The 26,042-nt window shown below is 35.8% G+C and overlaps 2 protein-coding genes and 1 long non-coding RNA gene across 4 annotated transcripts; 2 read left to right on the top strand and 1 right to left on the bottom strand.

Annotated features, from left to right (window-relative positions):
• The first annotated feature begins 1,301 nt into the window (after positions 1-1,301).
• LOC11423838 (protein JINGUBANG) lies at positions 1,302-3,130 on the top strand. Its single transcript, XM_003595688.4, has one exon. It carries the CDS (start codon positions 1,533-1,535, stop codon positions 2,772-2,774), a length of 1,242 nt encoding a protein of 413 aa, XP_003595736.1. The 5' UTR covers positions 1,302-1,532; the 3' UTR covers positions 2,775-3,130.
• Positions 3,131-11,108: 7,978 nt separating this feature from the next.
• Positions 11,109-16,994, bottom strand: LOC11423837 (ubiquitin carboxyl-terminal hydrolase 24). The gene is made up of 7 exons (XM_003595687.4): positions 16,605-16,994; positions 15,375-16,019; positions 14,968-15,155; positions 14,074-14,321; positions 13,641-13,783; positions 12,691-12,861; positions 11,109-11,674 (listed from the first exon to the last, which is right to left on the bottom strand). The coding sequence occupies exons 1-7, from the start codon at positions 16,617-16,619 to the stop codon at positions 11,486-11,488; spliced, it is 1,599 nt and encodes a 532-aa protein (XP_003595735.1). The 5' UTR covers positions 16,620-16,994; the 3' UTR covers positions 11,109-11,485.
• A 513-nt stretch (positions 16,995-17,507) lies between these two features.
• LOC25486835 (uncharacterized) lies at positions 17,508-24,295 on the top strand. 2 transcript variants are annotated; one of them, XR_003009481.2, is made up of 4 exons: positions 17,508-17,815; positions 17,991-18,067; positions 18,583-18,698; positions 24,232-24,288. It is a non-coding gene; the product is annotated as an uncharacterized lncRNA (long non-coding RNA). The 2 variants fall into 2 exon arrangements; XR_003009480.2 differs by having other exon boundaries at positions 17,509-17,815; positions 18,583-18,685; positions 24,232-24,295.
• Positions 24,296-26,042: the final 1,747 nt, after the last annotated feature.

Below are 26,042 nucleotides of genomic sequence, written 5' to 3'. Positions count from 1 at the left end.
ACCATGTAATTTTTTTTATTTTTTTGGTTCTCGTCCTTGTTATTTATTTTTTAACCTTCATGGAAAATTTCGCCCCCTGTAATTTGAGAAAATTTCAGTTTATCCCCCCTGTAATTTGAGTAAATTTTGGTTTATTCTGGTAATTTGAGCAAATTTCGGTTTACCTCCTGTCATGTCATCGATTTTGTACGGTCAGATGACCTAGAGGGATATTTTGAAACAAAAAATATTTTACAAGGACCGAATCCAAAAAAATATATTCTACGGATGGCAAACCCGGAAATAACCTATATTATAGAGGTTTTAAGCACTATTAACCTATAATTCTCTAACTTGTGTCATTAAAACATGAGTAAATTACTCTTCCCTCCCATCAAAGATGCTTGAATTACACTCCTCTCTCCTTTTATGTTAAAATATACACTTTCCTCCTCTGAAAGTAAAATCTACACTCCTCTCCTCTATAAGATGCTTGAATTACAACCCCATCCCTTAATAATTATATATGCACTACACATTAATCTATTTTAACATAAATAAATATTTTTATGATATATAATAACTTCGAACCACCATTTAAAAAAAATTAATTCGTTTCTTTATAATTTAAATGTCAATGATAATTAAATTTAAATATTTTGTTATTAATTTTATAATTTAGAGTATAAAATTAAATTTTAAATAACTATACTTTATTGTCTTTAATAATATTTTACATATTTTAATTTTATTTTTCGGTTATTTCATATTTTATAATAGGGCTTAAAACTATATGTTAATGAAATTGTGAATAAAAAAAATATATATATATTTATTCAAATTTTGATTATATTAAAATAGATCCGTAATACTTATTTTTTCGAAGTGTGTTAGATTTTTTTTATGCTAGATTATTATAAATAAACAAATCATGGAAATAAAGTGTAGATTTTAAATTAAGAGGGGAGGAGAATGTAATTCAAGCTTCTCTTATAGGAGGGAAGTGTAATGTTTTCTAATATGTTTTGAATAAGAGGGAAGGAAAGTATATATTTTAACATAAGATAGGAGGTAAGTCTAATTCAAACATCTTTAAGAGAAGGGGAGTGCAATTTACTCTTAAAAACATTCGTTACCCCATTTCTAAGTGGCATTTTAGAGTGTAGGCATTTTCCATTTTGTGCTCGTGGCATGTGATAATTGGTGGAATAAAAAATGTCACACAGACAAAAAACAATTCCCCAATAGCTCAAACAAGCAACCAACACTATAAAAGGGTGATTGGTCGGTCCTTAACAAAGACACTCAAATATCTTTATAGCTAAAGTTTCTGTTGCAAATTGCATTAAACTCTCTCTCTCTCTCTCTAAAGTCAAGATAGCCGTTGCACTTTACTCCTCTTGTATTATTAACACTAAGCTACCGTTTCCCTCTTCATCAAGGAATCCATCTCTCTCTCTCTCTCTCTCTCTCTCTCTCTCTCTCAATACCCTTTTCCTCGTTTGCTTTATTTTTCTCTTTCCACCGCTCCTCTTCTCCTTCAACAAAATCCAATGAATACCCTTGTTTCAAAATCCATACTTTCTACTCCATCATCAAGTTGTAGAAGCAGTGGTAGTAGCTGTAGCAGCAATGAGAGCAATGAAAGTTATAACTTATTAGAGCTTCGACGTCTCAACTATGAACCACCACCACCATGCAAATCAGTTTCTCATAGATCATTGGCAATTCTTTCAGAACACGTTGGCTCAGTTTCATGTTTAGCCTTATGTGGTGAGTTCATATTGAGTGCATCACAGGGCAAAGACATCATAGTATGGCAACAACCAGATTTAAGGTTGTTTGCGAAATTCGGTCAAGGAGATGGATCTGTCAAAGCACTAGCAACTTTTGGAAACAATGTTTTCACTGCTCATCAAGATAGCAAGATTCGTGTTTGGAAAGTTTCTAGAAGTTCAGAGAATGTGTTCAAGCTCGTCGATACGCTTCCAACAACAAAAGACTATTTGGGGAAGTTTATGAAACAAAGTAATTATGTTCAAACTAGGAGACATCACAAGAGGTTATGGATTGAACATGCTGATAGCATTTCTTGTTTGGTTGTTCATAATGGTTTGATTTATTCAGGGTCATGGGATAAGACACTAAAAGTTTGGAGTGTTTCTGATTTGAAGTGTTTAGAATCCATTAAGGCGCATGATGATGCTATCAATGGGTTGGTAGCATGTAAAGGGATTGTTTATTCTGCTTCTGCAGATGGGAAAATTAAGGCATGGGGAAAAGAAGGGAAAAATTTGCATACTTTGAAAGGTGTTTTAGAGGGTCATAGAGATGTTTCTTTTAATTCTGTTGTTGTTTCTGATGATGGTAAATGGGTTTATGGAGGTGGTTCTGATGGTTATGTAATGTGTTATGAAAGAAATTTTGAGAATTGGAAAATGGTATGTGAAACAAAGGCACATGAAATGGCTGTTTTGTGTATGTGTTTGATTGAGGGTTTTTTGTGCACAGGTTCAGCAGATAAAAGTATAGGTATTTGGAAAAGAGAGGCTTTTGGTAAAATTTGTAAAGTTGGGGTTATAATTGGACATGAAGGTCCTGTGAAGTGTTTACAAGCTTCATCATCTAATAGAATTGGTGGTGGATTTTTGTTGTATAGTGGGAGCCTTGATAGAAGTGTGAGAGTTTGGTGGGTTCCAAAGTATGATGAAACAAAAGTGGAGGACAAAAATTCTACAACACTTAGGAGCACATTGAATGATTCAATTCATCATAATATCTTAGCAACATGTTGATTGAAGGGTTATTAAGAAGAAGCACATGATCTCTTTTTTCTGTGTCTACTGTGCTTCTTTCTTTGGTTATTTTTGGAATTTTCTTTGTTTTGATTTTTGGTTTGTACTTGGTGTTTATGCCATTTTATATTTTTTCATTCTATTTTTGAAAGAGTTGATTGTAGAAGTATAGTGTGAAATTGGGGGGTTATGGTTTAAGTTTTATAATTTTCTTGGTAAAGAAATTAGGGGGATACAACAGAGTGATTTGATTATACCTTTCTTTCAGAATTCATTTTTATGTTTTCTATACAAAATTGTAACTGTGTCTATTAAGGATTCAATCAATGGAATAATTTATTTTGTTTTGTGGGTTACATGTTACTTTGTGTCTTAATGAGCATGTTACATTTTTTTAGTGTAGACTAATAGTAATTAATTACTAGAAAAAGGCCTGCGGCATATTGCACTTTGTTTCCCTACTTTGCGCAGTTAAGAGATCATTTTGTCTTCAAATATCATACTATTATCAGCTCTTCAGCTGCCAAAAGTAAACAGCTAAAAATAAAATAATAAAGAAGAAAAAAGATTCTCGTGACAAAGAATTTTGTTATTATTTGATTTTGCGTGACATATTCGTTAGCCAATGATTTATCATATGTAATAAGTATGTTCTTGAAGATCAATCTCACGTCGACACATGGTCTAAACTAACACTGCTTTAAGGCTCAACGTCTGAAGTAATATGTCAACTTTGGTATACCGCATCGCATTCAAGCACGTCTCGGCGTGAGGACCACCTTACGCGTATCCTGTAACCACTCCTTAATCACACGCTGCAAAACTCGGAGACAATTATCGTTGCACGCATCTATATAAAAGTGACTTAGCTTCATCTTAAAGGTACGATTCACTTTTCACAACAATTTCTACACACTTTTTCAGAGTTCCATCACTGACTTGAGGGTTGGAGTACTAACGTGCTTGTATGCAACTTTCGTTCCAACACGAAGACTTATCAACACTGTACCGAGGAACATTCTGCCACTGTTGCCTCTTCTCACCGAACAGATCAAAGCATATTCATGGTTAATAGAGCCAATGTCACTTTTTTTCATAAAATCAGTTTTAACTAGGCAAGTAGAGAATGAGAAATCACAACTTCGTTGCAATCTTCAAAAAACACCTACAGTGTCACACCCACTCATAATAGTATAAAAATAAGTGGGTGTATATTAGCAAGTCCTATAAATATTTGCTAAAATACACCCACTTATTTTTAGAAAGAGTATTTTAGCAACTATAAAAAGGTTAAATACATCCTAAAGTATAGTTTGTTAAAACACTTCCACATATAAATTAGTGGATGCGTTCTAGTAAATTATATATATATATATATATATATATATAGTCAGGATCCGTTGACACCAGGTGTCAATTGATTCGTTGAAACCAAATCTCATGCATTAATTTAGTTTAATTAAGAGGTTAATAATTATTCATTTAAAAGTGCATGGTACACCAAATGTATTTTCCGCACCTTATTATCTCTCTCTTCTTTTATTCTGAACTTCAATGTCTCTCTTATAATTTCCATATCCGTGCTGTGTATTTTACAATTATCCTATGAATCTTTTATTTTCTCTCAGATGGTTTGTGTTCCTCGATCAATAGAGTTTTGTAAGTTAGAGATTGTAACCAATTAAACTTTATTGAATTAGGGTTTATGAATAATCATAATTTCAGTGACATAATTTGATAATTTCAACGTTCAATTACCCAAAGATCCAATCCAAAATCATTTTTGATTCACTATTTCTTCCTATGGAAAAAAAATAAAGAATATTGGGTTTGAAAGGCATGGCGGTGTAACTATTAGGACAAATAGTATATGCCTATTGATAAGAAAAAAGACGTTTCCATTGCTGTTCTTTTAAGCTTTGTTGGTTAGTGCAGAGGAGACAGAGTGAGTATGCAGAATAACAGATCAGATAGAGAAAGGTTTATATGAGTAAATTTCAAAATAATTATTACCCTTGGATTAAATTGTTAAATGTTTAAGATTTGGATCCTATCTCTATATATACAAATACAAATGAAAATAGTTATATATTATTTTTTGAAAATTAGATCATGTCTAAAAAATTTGAAGTTACTTGAATCCCACGGGCTCATTAGGACGGAGAAAATTGGATAAAACTTGAGCCAAATTTAGTCACCATAGGATAGATAAGCTTAAGGTTAAAATATGTTTTTGGTCCCTGCAAATATGGCGAATTTGGGTTTGAGAATTGCTGTTTACACTTTACATAAGGCTGTGTCACACGAGTATTTTACTCTTTTGCCCCCTCGGCAGTTAACTGCTAACTGCCGAGGAATTTGAAATTCGGCTGCAGTTAACTACCGAGGAAAACCTCGGTAATAAACTGCCGAGGAAAACTGATTATGCAGACAGCAAGTTCTGCATAATTCTAAACATTTCCAAGCCATTTTTTCGGCCAGTTTTTACCTGTAATTAAACCAGAGCATTTCCAAAGGCAAAATAATTCATACAAGATTGAAACTGGGACATAAACAAGATAAATACAATATCTTTTACAATTTTTCATAATTAAATTAAACCGACATTTGGTTAAAATTAAACAAACGTTTGAAATTCATCAAAACATTACAAAGTGTCCATAATTAAACAACTCATTACACATCATTAAATTAAATCCCTACTTACATTCAACGCAATTGCATATGGAACAAACATACATATATAATATATTATTTTCCACCATATTCCGAAACATAAATACGATGTCGCCGTCGTCGCGAATAAGCAAAAGCATATAGCTTGCCGTTTTCCATACGTATTCATCTCTATCTTCTCCTAGGTCTATGCATGGCATTTGACCAAACAAGTGACGGGTATATTGATTTTCACCAAGATGCTCAAAATAAGTGTTAAGTTGTGCCTCAAATTATCAAGAGAGTCCATCGACGTTATCATAACCTTAACTGTCTTTTTAAACGCAGAGTACCTAACACGCCCTTCAATTTGTGCAACCTCAGACATGTCTCACTTGAAAAAAGCTTTAAGAAAAGAATCATATATTAGAACAAAATTAAATGGAATGTAATAATGAATAAATCAAATGCGTAAATATTAATAAGCTATAAATAAGTATTGCATTAGTTTCACCACATAAAAGTCATATTATCATATATAAATTACATAATGTTAGTTATATATTGGCCACAAAAAATTGGCGTTACAATTTCGACCCCAAAATATACGTCGGTGTAATTTCTACAAAAAGAAGGACTAACACCGACAAAAAATCACTCATTAAAGACCAAGTGATTGGAGAAGATCAAGTGACATAGAATCTTCCTCATCTTCCGCAATAACTTCAAATCGTTGCTTTGGTTTTTCGGGAGTGTCCAACAAAATAGGCGCCGCTCTGTTTGACTCCTTTTGTGGTTTGGACGGTTTGTTTCCACTTCTCAAGTCACCGCATCTTCTTTCTTGTGATTGTGCCACTCCGTAGATGATGGAGGTAGTGGACAACCATTCTTCAAATAAATAAGCATGAAATGATTCGGAATTGCTCCAAGGCACAAGATGAGAGTTTTTTTATTACCCGGCGGTGGTGGCCCTCTTAGTGGGAAAAAAGATTCCGAGTTTCCCACTTCAAGATTTGTCAACACGACCACACACATTTTGTAATAATTAGCAACAATGTGTCCCATGTCCGGAAAAGTCAACCACTTATCAACAAGATGTGCACAAGTTTTTATATTTGTGGGAGGATGTAAGCTGTTTAAAATGTAGTTATAATGATCCTCACCCGCAAATACTTCAACATAATCATATCTATGATCTATCAACTCTTGAATAAGATGTGTACGGATCATGAGAGGATTTTTTTCGGTCAAGCCCATGAACTCGGCTATAGTCCGAAATCTACAATGTCCATCGCCGATAACATCCACCACTTTTTCAATAAATGGAAGCATGAAGCGTGGCATATAATCAATAGGACGCATAATCGGGATAGCCTTAGGATTTTGATACCGAGTAGGTGGTGGAAGTGGGGAAAGTGATGTTTTACCAAGACGAGCACCTTTTTTCCTTTTATACGATGATGTTGTTGGTGATGGTGACGGTTGGCTATCCGGATTTTGGGAATCAACAACCTCCCACGAAGAAGGGATCCAACTAGTCGATGTAATTTTTCCTTTAGACCTCGCAATGTCGACTTTTTTCTTTGCTTCCTTGGTTGGTACTTTTCGTGGTGGTGGAGACATCAAGGTGGTTTCAAGAAATGCCAACTGCCGCAAACCCTCTTTGACCTCAAGCTTCATTTGGAAAGGGAGTTTCTTTAGACATTCTACAATAGCCTTCAACTCAACCTCGACAGAAAAAGCAACTTCGTTACTTTCTTCACCCATAGATAACCTAAGCCAATGGTGGTATATCTCATCAAATAAAATTGGCTTCTCTTCAAGGAGCTTAGTAGCAATTTCGCATGCACATGGTAGCCCGTAAGATGTCCTTTGAACACAACCACAAATGTCATTGTACATGCACAATGTTTCCCTACAACGTGTCTCTTCCAAAGCAATGTTGTCCAAAGCATATATAGACACATGACCACCTAACCCCGAGTACAAAGTGACATCTTTGAATCTATGTTCCAACACGCTAACGCTGTGACCAAAGGATGTTTGTATAGTAGTGAACTGAAGCAACAACATGTCATGTATTTTCTCCCAACAAGTACCCAAATCACCCACACTATTGTCCAAGTATTTCTTCAATAAAGCATGAGCCGATTCGACCCTGTTCGTGGTCCTGCAACCAAGATGCAACACATGGTCTGTCCATGCCCTCACAATTTTGTCCTTCACTTCATTCAAGGTGGTCATGGCATAATTTTCAAAAATTGGGAAATCACTACATGAATCTTTGAACTCCACTAATGCATTTGCATATAACTGTTGAGTGGGCGATTCAACCATAGCTTTCCATGCCTTCATTATCTTCTTGAAAACATCGCGATTGCTCACCTCTTTCCCATCCTTTTTAAAACCCAAAGGATATTTACAATCTAAGACACACCTTTGTTTAACATTTGCTTGCACATGAAAGTAACAATTCATTGCATAACTTTCGGAAAAAACATGTGCAACCGCTTTCATCAAAGACATATCCCTATCGGTAACAATCACCTTAGGCATATTCATCTTTGACGAAAGAAGTTTACGCAACATTTTTAAAACCCAAACAAAGTTTTCCTCTTTCTCATGTGTCATAAATCCAAACCCAACCGAATATGTCAAATCGGTCGAAGTGACCCCAACTACCTCAAACATTGGCATCCTATAACATGTTGGTTTTGTAGGTGGAGTCCATAACCAAAACCGTTGGAAAATTGTTAAACAACTTAATGGATGTTGGATGAGCCCAAAAGATATCTTTGATCGTATTACTTTCACTTTGTATTCTTGAGTAATAAGTATAGTTGTGCTCCTCCAACTTCGAGATTAGATATTGCAACGGCTTCTTGTCACCTCTATTTGCCTTCCATATTTGTTGACGTTCATTGTACACTTGCTTCACATTTGTCATGCAATGTGGTCTTTTGTTCTTCAAATGTATCAAAATATTTCTTGGAAGCATCTTGCTCTCGGTCAATTCATGTACAATCTTCTTGTCATCCTCCTTTAATCTACCGGCAAGAATGTGTCCTTCTAAATCCGGCTCCATGGGATGGTTGTGAACTCCATTAAGAATGTTCAATCCCCATTCCTTTGTTTGCTTACTTTGATATCCACTAATCATGAACAAGCACCCACATTTTCTTGAGCCCGTTCTTGCATGCTTCGGTTTTTTTTTTTTGGCACTTTGTGAGTTCCACTCCTTTCACACACTAGCCGGAACATTGGATTGATCAAGCTTGATCTTTGTGTGACAATTTTAAATCCCGCCTTATTTGCTTGACGACGCACCCACTCAAGCAATTCATCTCTATCTTTCGACTTAACGTCGTCTGAAAAAAAACCAAGCCGTGTCGACCTCGTGGGCTTGAAGTGGGAGGACACCGGAGCCGCCAACATACTTTGAAGCTTCAACATGGACCGAAGCTCCATCAATGTTTAGTTTCGCTTCAACCTTAGGCGGTTTGACATCTCCGAAATTTTCAACAAAATTTTGTTTTGTCTCTCCCGGAACATCTTTCGCATTCTCTACTATTACTATAATTAAACAACACATAAATATGAATTAACAACTAACTAATGTATAAACAACAATGTCATAATGAATTAAAACAAAAAAAAACAAAAGAAAAAAAAAATTGAAAAACTGGCAGTAGCTGCCATTTTTTCGTTGTGAAAATTTTTCACAAGAGTTCCTCGGCACCTTACTACCGAGGTTTTCCTCGGCACTACACTACCGAAGTTTTCCTCGGTAGTTAACTGCCGAGGATTCCCATGACAGGGTTCTACGTAACTGACGTAGATACCCATAAAATCGATCGAATAAAATGCACAATACCTGTTTTTTTTTACGTCAAAAGTGTGTTGATACCTCTTATGCTTGATGCTTGAATGATTTTGGATCAAGAATTGATTAAAAAAAAAAATTGGATTTTGGGATTGAATGGAGGTGGAAATGAAGTTGATGAAGAAAATAGTGTGTAGGGGGAGCAGGAACTGCCGAGGATTTCCTCGGCAGTTAACTACAGTCGGAATTCAAATTCCTCGGTAGTTAACTGCCGAGGGGGTAAAATCGTATTTTACTAGTGTGGCACAGCCTTATCACATGTGGGAACAGCAATTCTCTTTGGGTTTTGGTCCCTGGTAAAAAAAAATTGAAATCAATCCTTGCAAAAAATTTTGTTTTTTAAAACGGTCCTTGGACCCACTTTCTTGCTGATTTGGCACATTTTAGTTTGCGTGACAATTGCTGAGTGTACAATCATATACACGTGGCATTTAACATATTTTAATGATTTAAAAATCATTTTAATAAATCTGAAGAAAAAAAAATGAAATTAAAAAAGATTTAATTAAAACATTGATATTGTGTTGTGTAGCTTCTGCATTCATCTATTGCCCATAAATTCCTCTTCATTAATCTTCTTCTTTATCCCCAAATTGTTCATCCTTCACCCATAAAAGTTCATCATACTTAAAAAATTTCCTTAATCCCTCTCTTTAATTTTCATTCTTAAACAACCTATTTTCAAACACATACCCACAAGTTTTTCAGATCTGTCAACATAAACAACAATAACAACATCCATCGAAACTCCAACACCAACAATAGCAGTCCAAGCTTCAACCAAAACAGTCCAAGATCCAACAACAATAACAACACCAACCCAAAAAAGTAATATCATCACCATCTATACTCTTATGATTTCCAAGCTCCAAAACATCAATTGTCCCATATTCTTTGATTTTAAAAAAACAGAAAAGTGAAAAGTGAGATGAATGGAACAAATCGAAACTTGTGTGTTGTATATGCACAAATCGTAACTGAAAAATGAGGGTGTAAAAATCGGAATAGTGTGAGAAGAACGATGAAAAAACGAGAGGGATTGGAACAAAGAAATTGGAACCGTGTGAGAAGAGATCAGAACAGTGGGTTTTGATTCTTTTGTTGCACTGATTCTAAATTTTCAATCTTTGCTTTCAACTCATAGATGTAATCCTTTGGATCTCAAGGATTTGTGTTTGGGTTTTTTTTATTCATTTTTCTGAAAAAATATTGTATGGGTTTGTATTTAGGTTTTTGGAGGAATTTGAGGATGTAGATCAATTATGAGAGGTTGATAGTGGTGGTGTAGAGTGAATGGATTGTGGAAGATGAAGATGTATATTTTTCTGCAAAATAAAGAAGATGAATGTTAACTGTTTCAGGCTTTCAGCAACGTGTGCTTAATTCCTCTTAATTTAATTAAAGTTTTTTTTTTTAAAAAACCAATTTTATTTTTATTAAAATGATTTATAAAATATGTTAAATTAGTTAAAAAGCATGTGTGCCAGTCACCAACTGCCAGGTGTTCAAGTTGATACAGTCACCAACTGCCACGTAAGAAAAATCAGCCAAATCATCAGTAAAGTGGGGCCAAGGACTATTTTAAAAAACAAAAAATTTTGCAATGATTGATTTCAAATATTTTTTTTTACCAGGGACCAAAACTCAATTCGCTATATTTGCTGGGACTAAAAGCACATTTTAGCCTTTCAACAATTACTTTTATCAAAGAATACAAATTCAATCTATGAGTTTATTTCCTAACTAAAGTTGATCTGCTATCAGTTTATTTCCTAAACAAAGACTGCAACAAAAAGTACAAAATCAACAATCAACACATCAAAGGTGAAGCTTTATAATCATAATTTAAATCCCAATTTCTTTCGACTAGTGAAACTTTACAATAAGCTGCATTTCTCACACGCTTTTAACTGTAAGATGATCACATGTTCACGTCCTAAACTAGGACTGCAAAACTTTTCATGGTCTAGATAACAAGGAGGAAAAGAATGTTACAACAATTACTCTTATCACACACTCTAGATTGGAACAAACATATATGATATCACCTTAATGAACAATCACTCGCATCTTCTCCAGGCAAAACATTAATCAACTGTCAACCCTATCTTACAAGATAGTTTTTCTCCAAGTGCAAAAGGGAGTAGATATCAACAGGGTAATATGTATATGCTTATATCTGTTTGTAGAAAAGAACATAGGCCTGATCATGCAGCACCTTATTTGTTGCAATAGCAAAGACAGATGCGTCATCAAATCGCAGCCACCGACCATTAGGGTACTGGGCATCAGCTGTGTAATGCCCTTTTGAAGGCTCCCTTCCATGATGAGTAATTGTAGCAACAAGTTCATATTTTCGACCCTGCAGAAGAATAAAAACGAGTCGACCATTATGTCTTTCAATCATTACCATCAAGACTCCAAACTGTTAAAAATTTAAAATTACTATTCTGCAGACAAAACATTATCATATTTGTTTTGCAAACATTTCTGCATATTCTTCACAAAAGTTTGTAATGAAAAAACTAACTCGTCATTAATTTTGTCATATAGATTCCTCAGTATCTGAAAGCTGCATTGGGTTTTGACTAACTTGAGCCTTGAGTCACCCATTTGCGAGGTAAAACCCTCCCAGCAATTTATTTTTTGGTTAGGCAAATATCAGTATATTAGTTGTTAAGTTGGTAATTTCTCCTTCAGTGAGGTTTGAACCCCCCGTCCTTTAACTCCTTCAACCCTTGGCTCAAACCAGTTAAGCTACCCCCAACCCCCCTCTCGAAGCAGAGTTTATTTATTTTTCATTCAAAAGACTCAGATGATTGCTAAAAACTAAAGCCAAGTAACTTATCAATTGAGCCAATAAATGTAATTTAACAGGTCAACGGTCCAAGGAAGCATTCAAAAAGTAAATAAATACTCTATTTGGTGAAAAAACTTGTGGTCTGAAGTCATTGAAACACTTGCGTAAGAACAGCAGTAAATACGACGTAATTGTGACAACTGCTCTACCCTTGGCCAATATAGTTTCAATCAGAAATGCTGGCTTCCCTTTCTGGTGGTTGCTAGTATAAGCAATGATCAAAATAATGCGTCACATAATTTAAACGAAAAGATATCCTAATTATTTTGTGAAGCCTTAAAAGCAATCTGAATAGAATAAATCTTAAACGTATGTAAAGGAAATTTATAATAAAAATCTTGACAAATCTTCCTGCGAAGTTAATTCCCACAAAAAATTTAGGTGTTCCATTGAGAATAAAGCAGGTTGCATACTAGCAACCACCAGAAAGGGAAGCCAGCATTTATCATCACAATCCAAGAGAAAGTTATTTGATTAATTTTCAAAATGCAGTGACAGGAATATTGAGATATGTTTACCTCAGTAGATGGTGAAACAAGCAGGTCACGACCCAATACCAATTCAAGAGGAAAGTGCACGGGCTTAAGCAACTTGGTGCTTCCCTGGCTTCCATAACCAAAACGCATTAGGTGCAATATCATTACTTTAGGAAGTGTCTTTATCTTAATAGATTTTTTTGCAGTCCCCGCCTGAAAAAATATATCAATTTTTATTAGCAATAATAGATATAATATTTCCCAGCAGAACCAAAGTACATTGCTGTCTAGTACAAAGCAGTTATATGATATCAACTACTAAGATGTGGACTTCCAGTGACTTCAGACCACATCTTAGTAATAGATATGACATCAACTTCAGTCTAACAATAACATAAAGGACCAAAAATATAATTTAACCTATATTAAATTATTTAACTTTAAAAAAAAAAACAAAACAGTTTTTTTTTAATGAAAAAAAGGTATATAAAGCGGGTCCCCTTTGAGTACTATTTCTGGCTCCGCCACTGTATCATGCAGATAAAGGTATGAACTGGGTTCTGGGGCAAAGCTAATACTTAAATTGAGGTAGGTGGCCATGCGTGCCACCTACCAAATATGACACCTAACCCAGAGTAAGAAGAGAAAGTCTTGGTTGGGCACATACCCAACACTTCAATTTTGGGCACATACTCACATAAAACTAACAATATTAAATAAAAAGTATTTAGTTACATCAATTGATATATTATAATTTTATTTTTCTTTAATTTTTTCTTGGTTTTGTGTGTGTGCCTAAAATTGAAGTGTTTGGTATGTGCCCAACCAAGACTTTCTAGAGTAAGAAATGCCAACTATTTAGGATAACCCATGCATGCATCACATTGCACTCATCAAAACCATTGTCCTTATTCCTTTTGAAAATTGCAAGTGCTAGCTTTAATAGTCATGTATTTAAAAATGTATTGAAAACTAAATTAAAGGGTAAATACCTTTCCAGAGACCGATGCTCGGTAACCTTCAAGAGTTTCTGGAGCAGAAAACAGGTGCAGGGCATCCTCAATGGTGTGAACAGCATCAGGGTGAATGTCGAGATGGATCAAGCGGTATGGTTGATTAGTGGCAGATCTATTTCCTGAAAAGGAAAAAAAAAATAATAATATGGCTATGCTTGTTTTCATTTAGTTTATTTTCCCTTTTTATCCCAAAGCTCCGATTAAAAATGGCAATGAATGGGGTGAATTACAGCAAGGGAAAAAATGTGGAACTTCAAAATAATAAGTCAAAACTAGAAAACACAATGCCACAGAAGTGACAGATAGACAGACCAGATGAAAATTTTACAACATCTTGGTGGGTATATGACAAGGAAAGACAAAAATTGAATTCTTTCACTAAGCACACCATTTAAAATGTATCCTGTACCTTTAGTTATCACCAAACTTTGGAGTTGTCCTCCGAAAATACCATTTAATTCTGAGGGAATAAAGCTTTGAGTCCTTGTAACAGCAGATTTATTCTTTGGCCCTACTGTTTCCCATTCATCATCTTCCACAGAAGAAACTAGAAAAGATTTGCTACCATTAAGACTTGAAGACTGTCCTTCAAGCTTCAGTAATTCGTCATGCATTTGATCCATTACAAAGCTCAGAAATTCCTGAGCATCTTCTTGCCTGAAAGTGGCACGTTGGTACCATGAGTATCATAAAAGTTACAAGCTAATATCACAACCAATCACATCATACCTAAGCATGTGAGTGCATTGCACATTCGCAAATGACTGAATAACTTCCTGAATATTGTGTATAAATTTCGGGACATATGATGGTTCATTAAATAATTGTATACTTGTATAAATAACAAGAACATATAAGAGAAAGACAAAAATGATTGAGTAGAAAAGCTATTAAAGGTTGTATCTATGAATGCAAACTCCTAAAAAAAAAGTGGGCTTCTAAAATTGTAACTCTCAGTGTATAGCAAACTACAATCAAGTTCCTATATATATATATATGCATATATTCTGAAGATTATAAACATAACCATTTCTCCATTATTTTCAAGAAGAAAAACCATTGCAGTTTAAAATGGCCGCATATATGTCCATAGAAAATTAGGCAATAAGGATGGATATACTGATTGTGATTGTGGTAAAGAGATTCAACAATTCGACTAAAAAAGTGGTTAGGGAATGAACATATCTGAAAAGTCTTGTCATGGGCAGGGAAGAGTAGCATAAACAACAACAACCAAGTCGTATCCCACTAAGTGGGAGTAGCATAATAATAACATTAAATTAAAAATTAAATTGTCACCAACCTTGGTCTTCCTGAAATGCTATTTGGCACATCCGGAGTAAAATTTTTCAGAACATCTTCAAACATAACAGGGCAAAATGCCCGTCCAAACTCAAAAGAATCTGTATCTTTCTTCTTTAAGTTTACTCCGCTTGGCATGTCAAATTGAGTTACGAACTCAGCAAATGCTTTTAGTGTGGGATAGCCAACCTAAAAATTTACACGGTAATAAGCATGCTATATCAGTTTTCGATCCTTTCTGATTACAAGGGAAGTCTAAATACATACAAATCATTCTAAGATACAACAATTTACTATTTGTAAGAAAACTTTTATGCTAAACACAACTTTTGAATTCAGCTTTTATTTGTGCTCATTGATTGTCATGCAGCTCAAGAATTAAGTGAAAATTATCAAAGGACAGACTACCTTAGGAATGGTACGAGTTCTTAATTCCTGTAAAAGCTGAACAAAAGGAGAACAAGCCAAGAGAGCCTGCACGGTTGCACTAAGGAAGCATAAATTCCCAGAGTTAATAAGGCCTCGAGGCTGAAGATCCTTAACATGCATAACAGCATGCCCATTAGGTGCCTTTTTCAAGTTTTGCTCGAATAACTTTGATGAAGAATCGCCACCACTACCATTTTTTAATACATTCTTCAAACTTTCAGCCTCAGAAGCATCCAAGCTCAAGTTTGTAAACTGGTTTGCAGTACCATTTTCAACAATTGGTGTAACAGAACACACAATATGTTCTTTAACTTCGTTTGCACTAGTGATACTTGAGGGACCGATGGAGAAATTAGTAATGCCGCCATTCTCTTTTATAGTTTCTGTTACTTGAGGTAAATTCACTCTGACGCCGTTCACTCCTTTAAATTTCTGAGAATCATGGAGAGGAGCACTATTTGTTGCTTTCGGTGAATTTGGCAGGTTGCTTGATTCAACAGTAACAGAATTCAGAGAACCAAATTGCAGCTGATTCTTCTCCACGGGCTTTTCATTTTTCGCAGAAGACTTTTTTACCCGCAATGATCTGGTTTCATCTTCAGTAAATGAGCCAAATAGTAGCACCTGCTCCCAAACCCAAAAACAAAATCAGCATTTTCTACAACATGAAATTAAAAAAATGTTGTCCATTGCTGGATTGCAGGAAATAGCTGTTTATCCATATTTCAATGCTACAGCTATACCATCACTTTGTATTAAATAGCGTATCACAGAACAATAGTGGTTTGTTCAAATTCCGCTACGCTAGAACCGCTATTTGACAACAAAACATTGAAAGGGAGGTCCGAGGTGTGAGTTCAAACCCGGCCTAACCGAGAAAATGTTAATCTAACAAACTAACTACTAACATTTGCGATAGCTAAACCCTGTTGAGCTACCCAACCTCGGATTACATTCAAATTGATTAACAATAACAAAACCCTAATTAAGTACTCCTAATTCATGATTCATCACAAGTCAAAACTATTACAAACATCAATTGAAACAACAACTGAAAAATCAGATCCAAAAATAACAAGCTCAAACCAAAGGAACATTAAACTAAAAACAACCTTTGACCAATTGTTTTCAACTAAAAACAAAAAGAAAAACATGACAGAAAACATGAAAATAAGCGAAAAATAGAATGATTAAAGGAAAAAATGGAACCTTAGGATTGCTCATATTGCTGAAGAGATGGAAGAGGAAGATGCAATAAGGTAAATTGAAGAGAATGAAAAAGAGGAGAAGGTTTGTGTATAGAGAAAGGAGGAAAATCAAAAGGTAGGGTTTTTGGAGACCCTGAAAGAGGAGAAGCGGTAATTGAAGACATGAAGAGGAAGAAGAAGAGAGAGAGAAGTTAACAAAGGAACCCTCCCCGTTTGAGCTTTTGAATTACCAAGAAGAAGCATCGACGAAGAAGAAGAAGAAGAAAGAAAGGGTTATGTGTGTGTATATTGAACGATGAGACAATTTTGTTTTCGTTTTGGTTTTTGAGGGGTTAGGGTTACGAAAAGACCAAAGGTGGTGTTTTTGTTCAGCGTGTTAAGGTGGTGCACTATGATGTTGTACACCTGTTTTATACCATTAGATTGGATAGATAGATTACATCGTTACACCAAAGCCTTATCATGCTCCACCCACACTAAATCTAGCACATCATAATTCACAAATGTATCATGAAGAACAAATTTTATTTTTTTTTAAGAAGCAACAATTGTTTTTTTAACAAGGCAAAATGAAATGTATTAAACCACAAGAGATTTCAAGGCTGAAACTCAAAAGTATTTCATTAACAATCATCATTGATGTATGCAATGGTAATTTATCTCAAAGAATGAAAGTTTATTCTAACTTAAGTAAGGGAATAAAACTCTTTAAAGATCATCATTGATGGAATTGATTGACTAAATTGTTGTCTCGGTGCCGTTTAATTTGGGAAAGAAGACTTTTTTCCCACCATGGAAAAACCTCTTTACCAAGGACACCTGTCAGTTTTGAACTGACAAAAAAAAGAACAAAAAAAAAAAACTCAGCTTATTATTTTAATGTTGTTTCCAAGCTTACTACTGCACCTCCCCATTTCTTCAGTACACCACAAAACTGATTGATTAAAACATGAAATTATATTCTTCTTCTTCTCACGTACATCAAATATGAAAAAACTCACAACATAAGAATACCCAAAAAAGGCTTAACATCAATTGTACTTCTTCTCGCGTACAATACTCAGTTTCCAACAAAGAACATCAACTATTCTTCTTTGATTCAACAACAATCTTTCTTCTGCAAGGGTAGATTTAAAATTAGGTTAAAATGTTGTTGAATCAGGCATAAACAATTAGATCTGGCACAAATTTCGTTCCTAGACACAAAGAAAGGTAAGATTTACATTGATTTGTTATGTTACAACATTTGTGAAACAGAAATGCAGAAATGTTGTAACGAAAATTGACATTTGAAATTTACAAATTTTAGATTGGAATTAGTTCACTATGTCTATTATGCTACTTTGTTTGAACGAAAATTAATTTGGTCAAGTATTACAATCTGCAGACATAATGGATCTAGATGAAATTTTGGCTATTTTTCATGAAGAGCCAGAAACCGAATTCGCTGGAGGTGATCTAGAGGTGAACATGATTTTTTTTTTTTAACTTAAAATTGTAGTGTAGTATTATCAATTTCCTGTTTGAGGGTGCTTTTTCCGTTCAACTATTTATTTGATTGAGCGGTCTTTTGATTTATTTTTTTTTAAATTGACTTTTCCCAAAAACAATTGAAATAAACGTGTTCAAGGAGCCATTTATTTTCTCTAATTTCCTGTTAGACTTGAAATGTGACCTGAAATTCAATGGATGTAAATAATGTTATAAATTTGATGTTAAAATTTATATGTTCATCATAAAACATATAATTGAATATAAAGCATGGTTTCTCTAATTTCTTTGGAACTACGAATTTCTAAAGCAACTGTTGTGTTCAATATATTATAACTCCTAAAAGCAGTCAAATAAAGTATAACCCAATTAATATATGAATTGTATGCCTTTGCAATGGCAACTTTGCATTTGGCCCATTTCATTTTTCATATACGTTGTTAGTAAATAATGTTAAACAAATGTGACTTATACGGCTTGGACAGCAGTTATGGTGCAGAGGAAGAAAATACTTCAACCGATGAAGATGAAGAGGAATCCAACAATGAAGGATTTTCTTGCAATTATGATGATGCAACAGCTGTGGATACTGTGAGTGATATATGTAACACCCCGTTTTCCCAACTTGAAATTTTTTACATAATAATCAGAGTATTCAACTTAAATAAGATGTCACACTACTTTAAAAGATAAATAGAATAGAATTACTATTTATTGTACAACTGTTAGAGAAAGTACTCCATGCATCAACTCCTTCTTGTAGAGTATCATGTAACCTAACAACACAATCCTGATACCCACTAGCCTGAGCATAACAATCGATCCAATATTTGTAGACACCACCCACTTGACCATTGTAAACGACATAACTTTTGTTTGATTTAGTAAACATTTTCGCAAACTTATATCTGCTACAAAAATTTTACGTCTAGTCGTCCCTCAATTGTATACACAATGGTATGCTTATGCCCTTATATAATGATGTAGCTTACTTATACAAATTTAAAGCTATAATTAATATATTTTTTTTAAGAAACTAAAATGAATTATATTACCACAAGAAAGGTCTTTCTAGCACAAGGCGTGCCAATGAATAAAAATCTCAAAAGTCAAAACAAAGTTAAAGTACAGACAAGAGAACAAAACCAACACCACATAACAGCCCGTTGCAACACAACCATTACCCTATGCCTAGAATAGTGAACGGACTAAGCCACCAACCATGATAGTTAAAGGGAAGGGTAGCATACTTCACCTTCAACCACTTGAATGTTAACAACTTAATCCTATCCACCACCTGCATAATAGAGCTAACCTTAGAATTAAAAATTCTATTATTCCTTTCCTTCCAGATTTCCCACAAAGTCGCAAACCATATCACCTGAAGAATAGATTGCCTCGATTTAGAGACACCGCCTAAAAAAGTGAACTGCTTCAAATGACCTGTTACATCTAAAGGCATCACCGTAACTATTCCAAGCCATTAGAAAATGTAATTCCAAACCGACCCAAAAATATTACAATGTAAAAATAAATGATTAGATGTTTCAACAAATCCACATCCACTAACACAAAATTGAGCATCAACGCCTAAAACATGACGCCTATGTAAATTGTCCTTCGTTGGCAACCGATCACGAAATAAACGCCACGCAAAAAGCACTACCTTCAAGGGGACATCCTTATGCCACAAAGAAGTCGACATCACTGAATGATCGAAATAAACCTGCGCAATGAGAGTTTTGTATGCACTTTGAACTGTATAGCAAGACGTAGAATCCGCACTCCACTTCCAACCATCCTTTCTGTGAACCTGTAAAGAAACATTTTGAAGTAAAAGCCTAAGCTCCCCTAATAGCTCTTCCTCCCAAGCCCACAACCTTCTCCTCCACCTCCAAGCCTCACCCTCCTCCTCCCAACCTAACGCTCTCATCATAGCAACCGACTCCCCCTTCAGAACCGACAAATCATACAACCTACTAAACCTATCCCGAAGCGACAACTCTCCCACCCAAACATCCGTCCAAAACAAAACACTGGATCCATCACCCAAACTACGGCTCACATGATATCGAAACCAACCTTCTGACCGCAAAGCCCCTATACTCCGCCACCACACTGACTCATTGCGCCCTCCACTACACAAATAGCCGCCCTCAACCCCGTTCCGCGCCGCTAACACCCTAAACCACAAACTATCTCTCTCCGTCAATACCCTCCAACACCACTTCCCTAGTAAAGCTAAATTAAATTCTTTTATTCTCCTTACCCCCAAACCACCAACCTCCTGACTCCGACAAACAGAATTCCAATCAACCCATATAATTTTCCTATGGTCTGCACTCCCTCCCCCCCCCCCCCAAAAAAAAAAAAAAATTATTCAAAATAGATTCAATAGAGGAGACAACACCTGACGGAGCCTTAAAAAAAGAAAGAGCATAAACAGGCATAGACGATAGGACAGACTTAAGTAAAACCAAGCGACCACCCAAAGACAAGTGTTTCGACTTCCAACTCGACAATCTAGAATTAATACGGTTAATGAGAGGCTTCCAAAACACCAACCGACTAGCATTCCCTCCAATAGGCAAGCCAAGATACAAAAAGGGAATGGAACCAACCTTACAATTCAACACCGTTGCCGTTTCCGCTAACAAAGAACCATGAACATTAATCCCCACCAACAGGCTCTTAGAGAAATTCACCTTGAGCCCAGAGAGTTCTTGAAATAGTAATAATATAGCACGCAAAGCTCTAATATTCGCCCAAGATTTATCACATAAAATAATCGTGTCGTTCGCAAATTGGAGATGCGACACCCCCAACACATCATGGCTGCCCACCTTATACCCATTAAATAAATTATTAACAACCAGTGCCTCCATAAGCACATGAAACCCTTCCGCCGCCAGAAGAAATAAAAAGGGCGAAAGAGGATCCCCTTGCCTCAAACCCCTATGAAGGGATAACTCATCTGTGGGAGACCCGTTTACTAATACCGATGCTCTAGCCGTCCCAACACATTCCTTAATCCACTTACGCCAAAGATTTGGAAAACCCATTTTCACCATGACTTCTTCCAAGTAATTCCAATCGACGGAATCATAAGCTTTCTCAAAATCAACCTTAAAGAGTAATAAATCCTTTTTTCGTTTGCGAGCATCATCTACAACCTCATTCGCCACCAAAATCCCATCAAGAATCTGACGACCTTTAATAAAAGCCGACTGAACATCAGAAACCACAGAGCCAATAACTGAACGAAGTCTATTTGCAAGAACCTTTGACAAAATTTTATACATGCAATTAACCAACAAAATAGGCCGAAAATCATTGAGACCTTGAGGACTATCAACCTTTGGAATAAGAGCAATAAACATACTATTTATTCCTTTCGCAAATTTACCGTTTCTATGAAATTCCACCAAAAACCGCATCACATCACCTTTCAACACATCCCAAAACTCTTTTACAAACCCAAAAGAAATTCCGTCAGGACCCGGGCTTTTAAAGCTATCACAATCCCACACTGCATTCTTAACCTCCTCGAAAGAAAAAGGTTTGATCAAATCTACCCCTTCACGAAGATTTAGCGAACGAAAATGCAAGCCATCCATACTAGGCCGATTGGCACACCGAGCTTGAAAATGAGAAGAAAAATGATTATACATAGTTGTCCGAACATTCTCTACCCCTTCAACTAATACACCATCCACCAGAATAAAAGGAATAGCATTCCGACGACTTCTATTAGACATTACATTGTGAAAAAACTTATAGTTTACGTCTCCTTCACGAAGCCATTATAGCCTCGACTGCTGCCAACAAATACTAGAATTAATCCGAGATAACGAAAATAACTCCTCTGAAAACCCATGCATTTCTTCAATCTCCTCCATCAATAAATCTGAATTCTCGGCCTTCACCTCAAAAGCCTCAATGCGATCCTTCAACAAGGTAATTTTAGCTGGTAAATTCTGAGAATGACGTCTGTGCCACTCCTTTAAGGCGAGTTTGTTGAGCTTTAATTTTTCTCTCAAAACAAAACCACCCCAGCCTTCCAAATGATAGGAACTCCAAGTTGCGCGGACAAAAGAATTATAGCCTGTGAAATTCTCCCAACATTTTAACATACGCATCGGTTTAGGACCCCAATCAGCAATATCCATACACAGCTGAATAGGACAATGATCTGACAATCCTCGCGACAAAGCCATTTGAATACAATTAGGTCACAACACACACCAATTTTCTGACAGCAAAAACCTATCAATACGACTCATCGACCTCCCATCCCCTCGATACCAAGAGAACCTCCGCCCCTTAGCGGTAAGTCGATAAAACAATTATCATCAATCATAACATTAAAACTAGCACTACCTAAGTAATTACCAGCACCACCCACACTCCTTCTTTCCTCCGGATACCGAAACGCATTGAAATTGTAACGCCCACTTTCGTTTAGTTAATTATTTAATCGAGTTTAGACGATTATATTATATTTATATAATATATGTGTGAGTTTTGTTGATTTAGATGATTTGGATGATTTTGATGTGTTTTGATGAGATTATGAGACTTATTTTATTGTTAAATAAAATAAGATTTGAAAATAAAATAAAATATTTAGTTGAGGGCTGTTTTGAGATTTTAGAGAGTTTTGGGGGAGAAAGTGAGATAAGATAAGATATTAAGAAGAGATATAAAAAGGAAAGACCTAGGTTTAGAAAACGTTTCGTACGTACGACTGTTTTTGGAGAAAAGGAGGAAAAACCAAGAGAAGAGCAAGAACACCTAGGAGAGCTGCGATTTTCATCAATTAAGGTAAGGGTGAGACTAATAATTCAGTAATGTTAATTTCTATGATTCTGATGATTAATTGACAAAGTTAGGATTGAATTAGAAAGTTTTGAAATTAGGTCAAATCCCTAAAATTGATGATCAAACGGTAAAAATTGATTAGATTGATGTAGAAACTGTCCCTTGACATTAGAATATGTTTAGGATGAATTCTGGAACCGAAACTAGGATTAAAACCATGAGTTTAGGTGAATTTTTGAAGAAAACTGCTTTCTGCCTGAGCCAACATTCATCGCTCGCCCTGGCGAACGATGATCCTTGCCTCACGAGTGATGAAGTTCATCGCTCACCACGCGAGCCAAAACCCCTCGCCTCGCGAGTTACATGTCGTAGCTCGCCACAGCGAGCAACCCTACTCGCCATAGCGAGCATGACCAGAGAGCATGTCGAATTATGAGTTTTTGACTTTTGAGTTGAACCTTAGATGCCTTTCAGTACCTTTAGGTGTCTACTAAAGATTAGAGGATGATTTATAACAAGATTGAACCTGGAACAACCTTAGTTGGGAATCTGGCTTGTACTCGCCATGGTGAGCAGATGCTCTCGCCTCGCGAGCACTTCCAGAACTGATTGCATTTGAGGATTTTGACACCCGAGTTGCTTGGATTGATTAAGAAAGGAACTTTAGGTACTAATGAGACCTATTTAAGATATTAACTGAGAACTGTGAAGCTATTATGAAATGCTAAGTGATTATAATGTGATTTATTGATTGATCGCATTACTTGAATTATTATTGAATGATCAAGAAGTTGTTGAAGATGAATTGATATTAAGCTGTTGATGTGATCTGATTATGCTGCTATTGTTAATTAACTAAGTTGCATGAGTCTGAATAAGATAATTAAAGTGATGATGAACTCCAAATTATTGGATGTATAAGAGATTTGATGATTAAGATGTTTTGTTGATAGAGTCCATGCATTAGCATACATTGAGCTTTGTCCTCACCACGATTTGAGCTTTGTCCTCACCACGATTGGAGCTTTGTCCTCCCCACGATGCTTAAAGTATATTAATACTATGATGACGATTGGTACCACATGCATATAAGAGGTCTAAGTTGCATTGTCGCATTTGTCGAGTCTAAAGTTGTTATGTTATTGATGATGATTGAATGATGTGATTACTTGATAATTGTTATCAAAGATGCAATGATGATTAAGACTGTTTATGATGTTAATTATGATTTCGAATTATATTGATTAATATTATTGTGTTATGAAATCTAACCCCTTCTGCTTGAAAATGTTGCTCTTCGTATGAGTAACTTGCAGGTGATCGTGCTTAGTGTGCAGTTTGCTGTCGTGAGTGGCCTTGCCTCACTGAGTCGTCTAGGTCGCTCTGATACGTAACAGGATGGGGTGTTATGATATGCATGCTTCATTCTCTTACGTGAACAATTATGTTATTTTATGATGTTGAATTAACTCATTTGAAATATTTTGATGGGGCCTACGTGCCAAAATGATTTATGGTTTTCAAATTAATTTCCGCTGCAACGTTTGAAATATTTGTTAAAGTTAAATTGTTATTTAACTGTTTTGCGATTATGTTGAATGTGATATCCCGTTATTTGATGTTTACTCTGATAAATGTTTAGAAATTTTTATATTGGGAAAACGGGGTGTTACAGAAATCACCACACACACAAACATTTTCGTCCCTCATAGTCGTCATTCTTTCTGAAATACTTTGCCACAATAAATTTTGACGGTTAGAGTCACACGGAGCATACACATTTAAAATTGTAAACGTTACACCAGTCTTCAAAAATTTACCATGAATGCCTAACACATGATCCAAAGTAAATGAAGACCACACCTCTACCTCGTTGCGATTCCAAAGAGTTATTATACCTCCCGATGTACCCACCGACGGTATAAAAGACAAATCAACAAAATTATCACTCCAAATAGACTTGCACACCAACTCAGTTACCACAGACAATTTAGACTCTTGTAAACACAAAATAAACGGATTTTTCTCCCTCACCATCTGACACACTTCCTTCCTTTTTTCAAAACCACCCAAACCCCGCACATTCCAAGAAATCATCTTCATCATCACCACTCACACCGCCACACCAACCTCCCCTCTCAACTCCCAACCACCCTCGACCTTACTTCCCTAACCCATCACTCTCTCTAATTTTTCTTCCCGCTCCTGACAACACTTCAAACATATTATGCTTATCCCCTTTAAAAGACAACCCCACTGCCTTTCCCATACCCTTAACATCATCTGACATCACCTTGCTATTACCATGAAGAACCAACCAATTCATCCAATCATTATTAACAGATGACTGCGAACCGTTAACTGAAGAACTATCATTCGAAATCTCCTTATCCTTAGAACAAACCGAATGCACCTTACGACGCCTATTCGTCTTACGCAAAGCACGTAAAACTTCTTTACGATCCTCCTCGGATAATTGTGCAATACGCTTCAATTTGTGGGCACAATGACGTAGAACACCACTCCCCTTCCTTCTAGTAACTCTATTAGTAATGGAATTGGATTTTTTATCAACAAGGTTGAACCTTTGCTTAGAATCTCCAGCCACCACCTGTTGATGCCTTCGAACCCACTCTAAGCTCCAAGGACCCGCCGACAAAGAATGCACTCTACCGGGAGGACAAGAGGAAGTCTGCTTCACATTACGTTGAATACCACTACGGTGATGACAATTAAAACTAATACCAGCGCCTTCTCCTAAATCTTTCGCAAAACCGGTATCATGTAAAGGAGAAGCAGCCTGAAGAGAAGCATTTTTCCCACCGGAACCAGCTGTTGTACCCTGGAAAACATCCTTTGGTGCCACACCTGAATAGCCCCCACCCAAAGAAGCATCTTTAATAACGGAATTCTGCTTTAAAGGGTCGACGTGTTGCTCCTTTGCCCATTCCTTTGATAAATGTTGCACCAGATTATCAACATCACCACTAACATTTAAATTTAAATCCTCCAAGTTTCTATCATCGCCCATATCCTCCTATGATTGAGACTTAACATCCTCCGACAAACACGCATCCTCCCCCAACGAAAACCCCCCTCCTCCACTATTTTTAGATAAAAAATAACA

This window comes from Medicago truncatula, chromosome 4 (assembly GCF_003473485.1).
Source record: "Medicago truncatula cultivar Jemalong A17 chromosome 4, MtrunA17r5.0-ANR, whole genome shotgun sequence".
In the NCBI taxonomy this organism is placed as follows: Eukaryota; Viridiplantae; Streptophyta; class Magnoliopsida; order Fabales; family Fabaceae; genus Medicago; species Medicago truncatula.
Note: the sequence above shows the minus strand (reverse complement) of the source record. Positions and strands in the feature narration are given on the sequence as shown.

Bases quoted from the DNA above. Each gene is read 5' to 3' on its own strand.
- LOC11423837 (XM_003595687.4), bottom strand. The intron at 13,784-14,073 runs GTACAGGATACA...TTTCCTTTTCAG, and splicing joins AAGTTTGGTGATAACTAAAG to GAAATAGATCTGCCACTAAT. The intron at 12,862-13,640 runs GTATTTACCCTT...ATATTTTTTCAG, and splicing joins GAGCATCGGTCTCTGGAAAG to GCGGGGACTGCAAAAAAATC.
- LOC11423838 (XM_003595688.4), top strand. From the start codon at position 1,533: ATGAATACCCTTGTTTCAAAATCCATACTTTCTACTCCATCATCAAGT.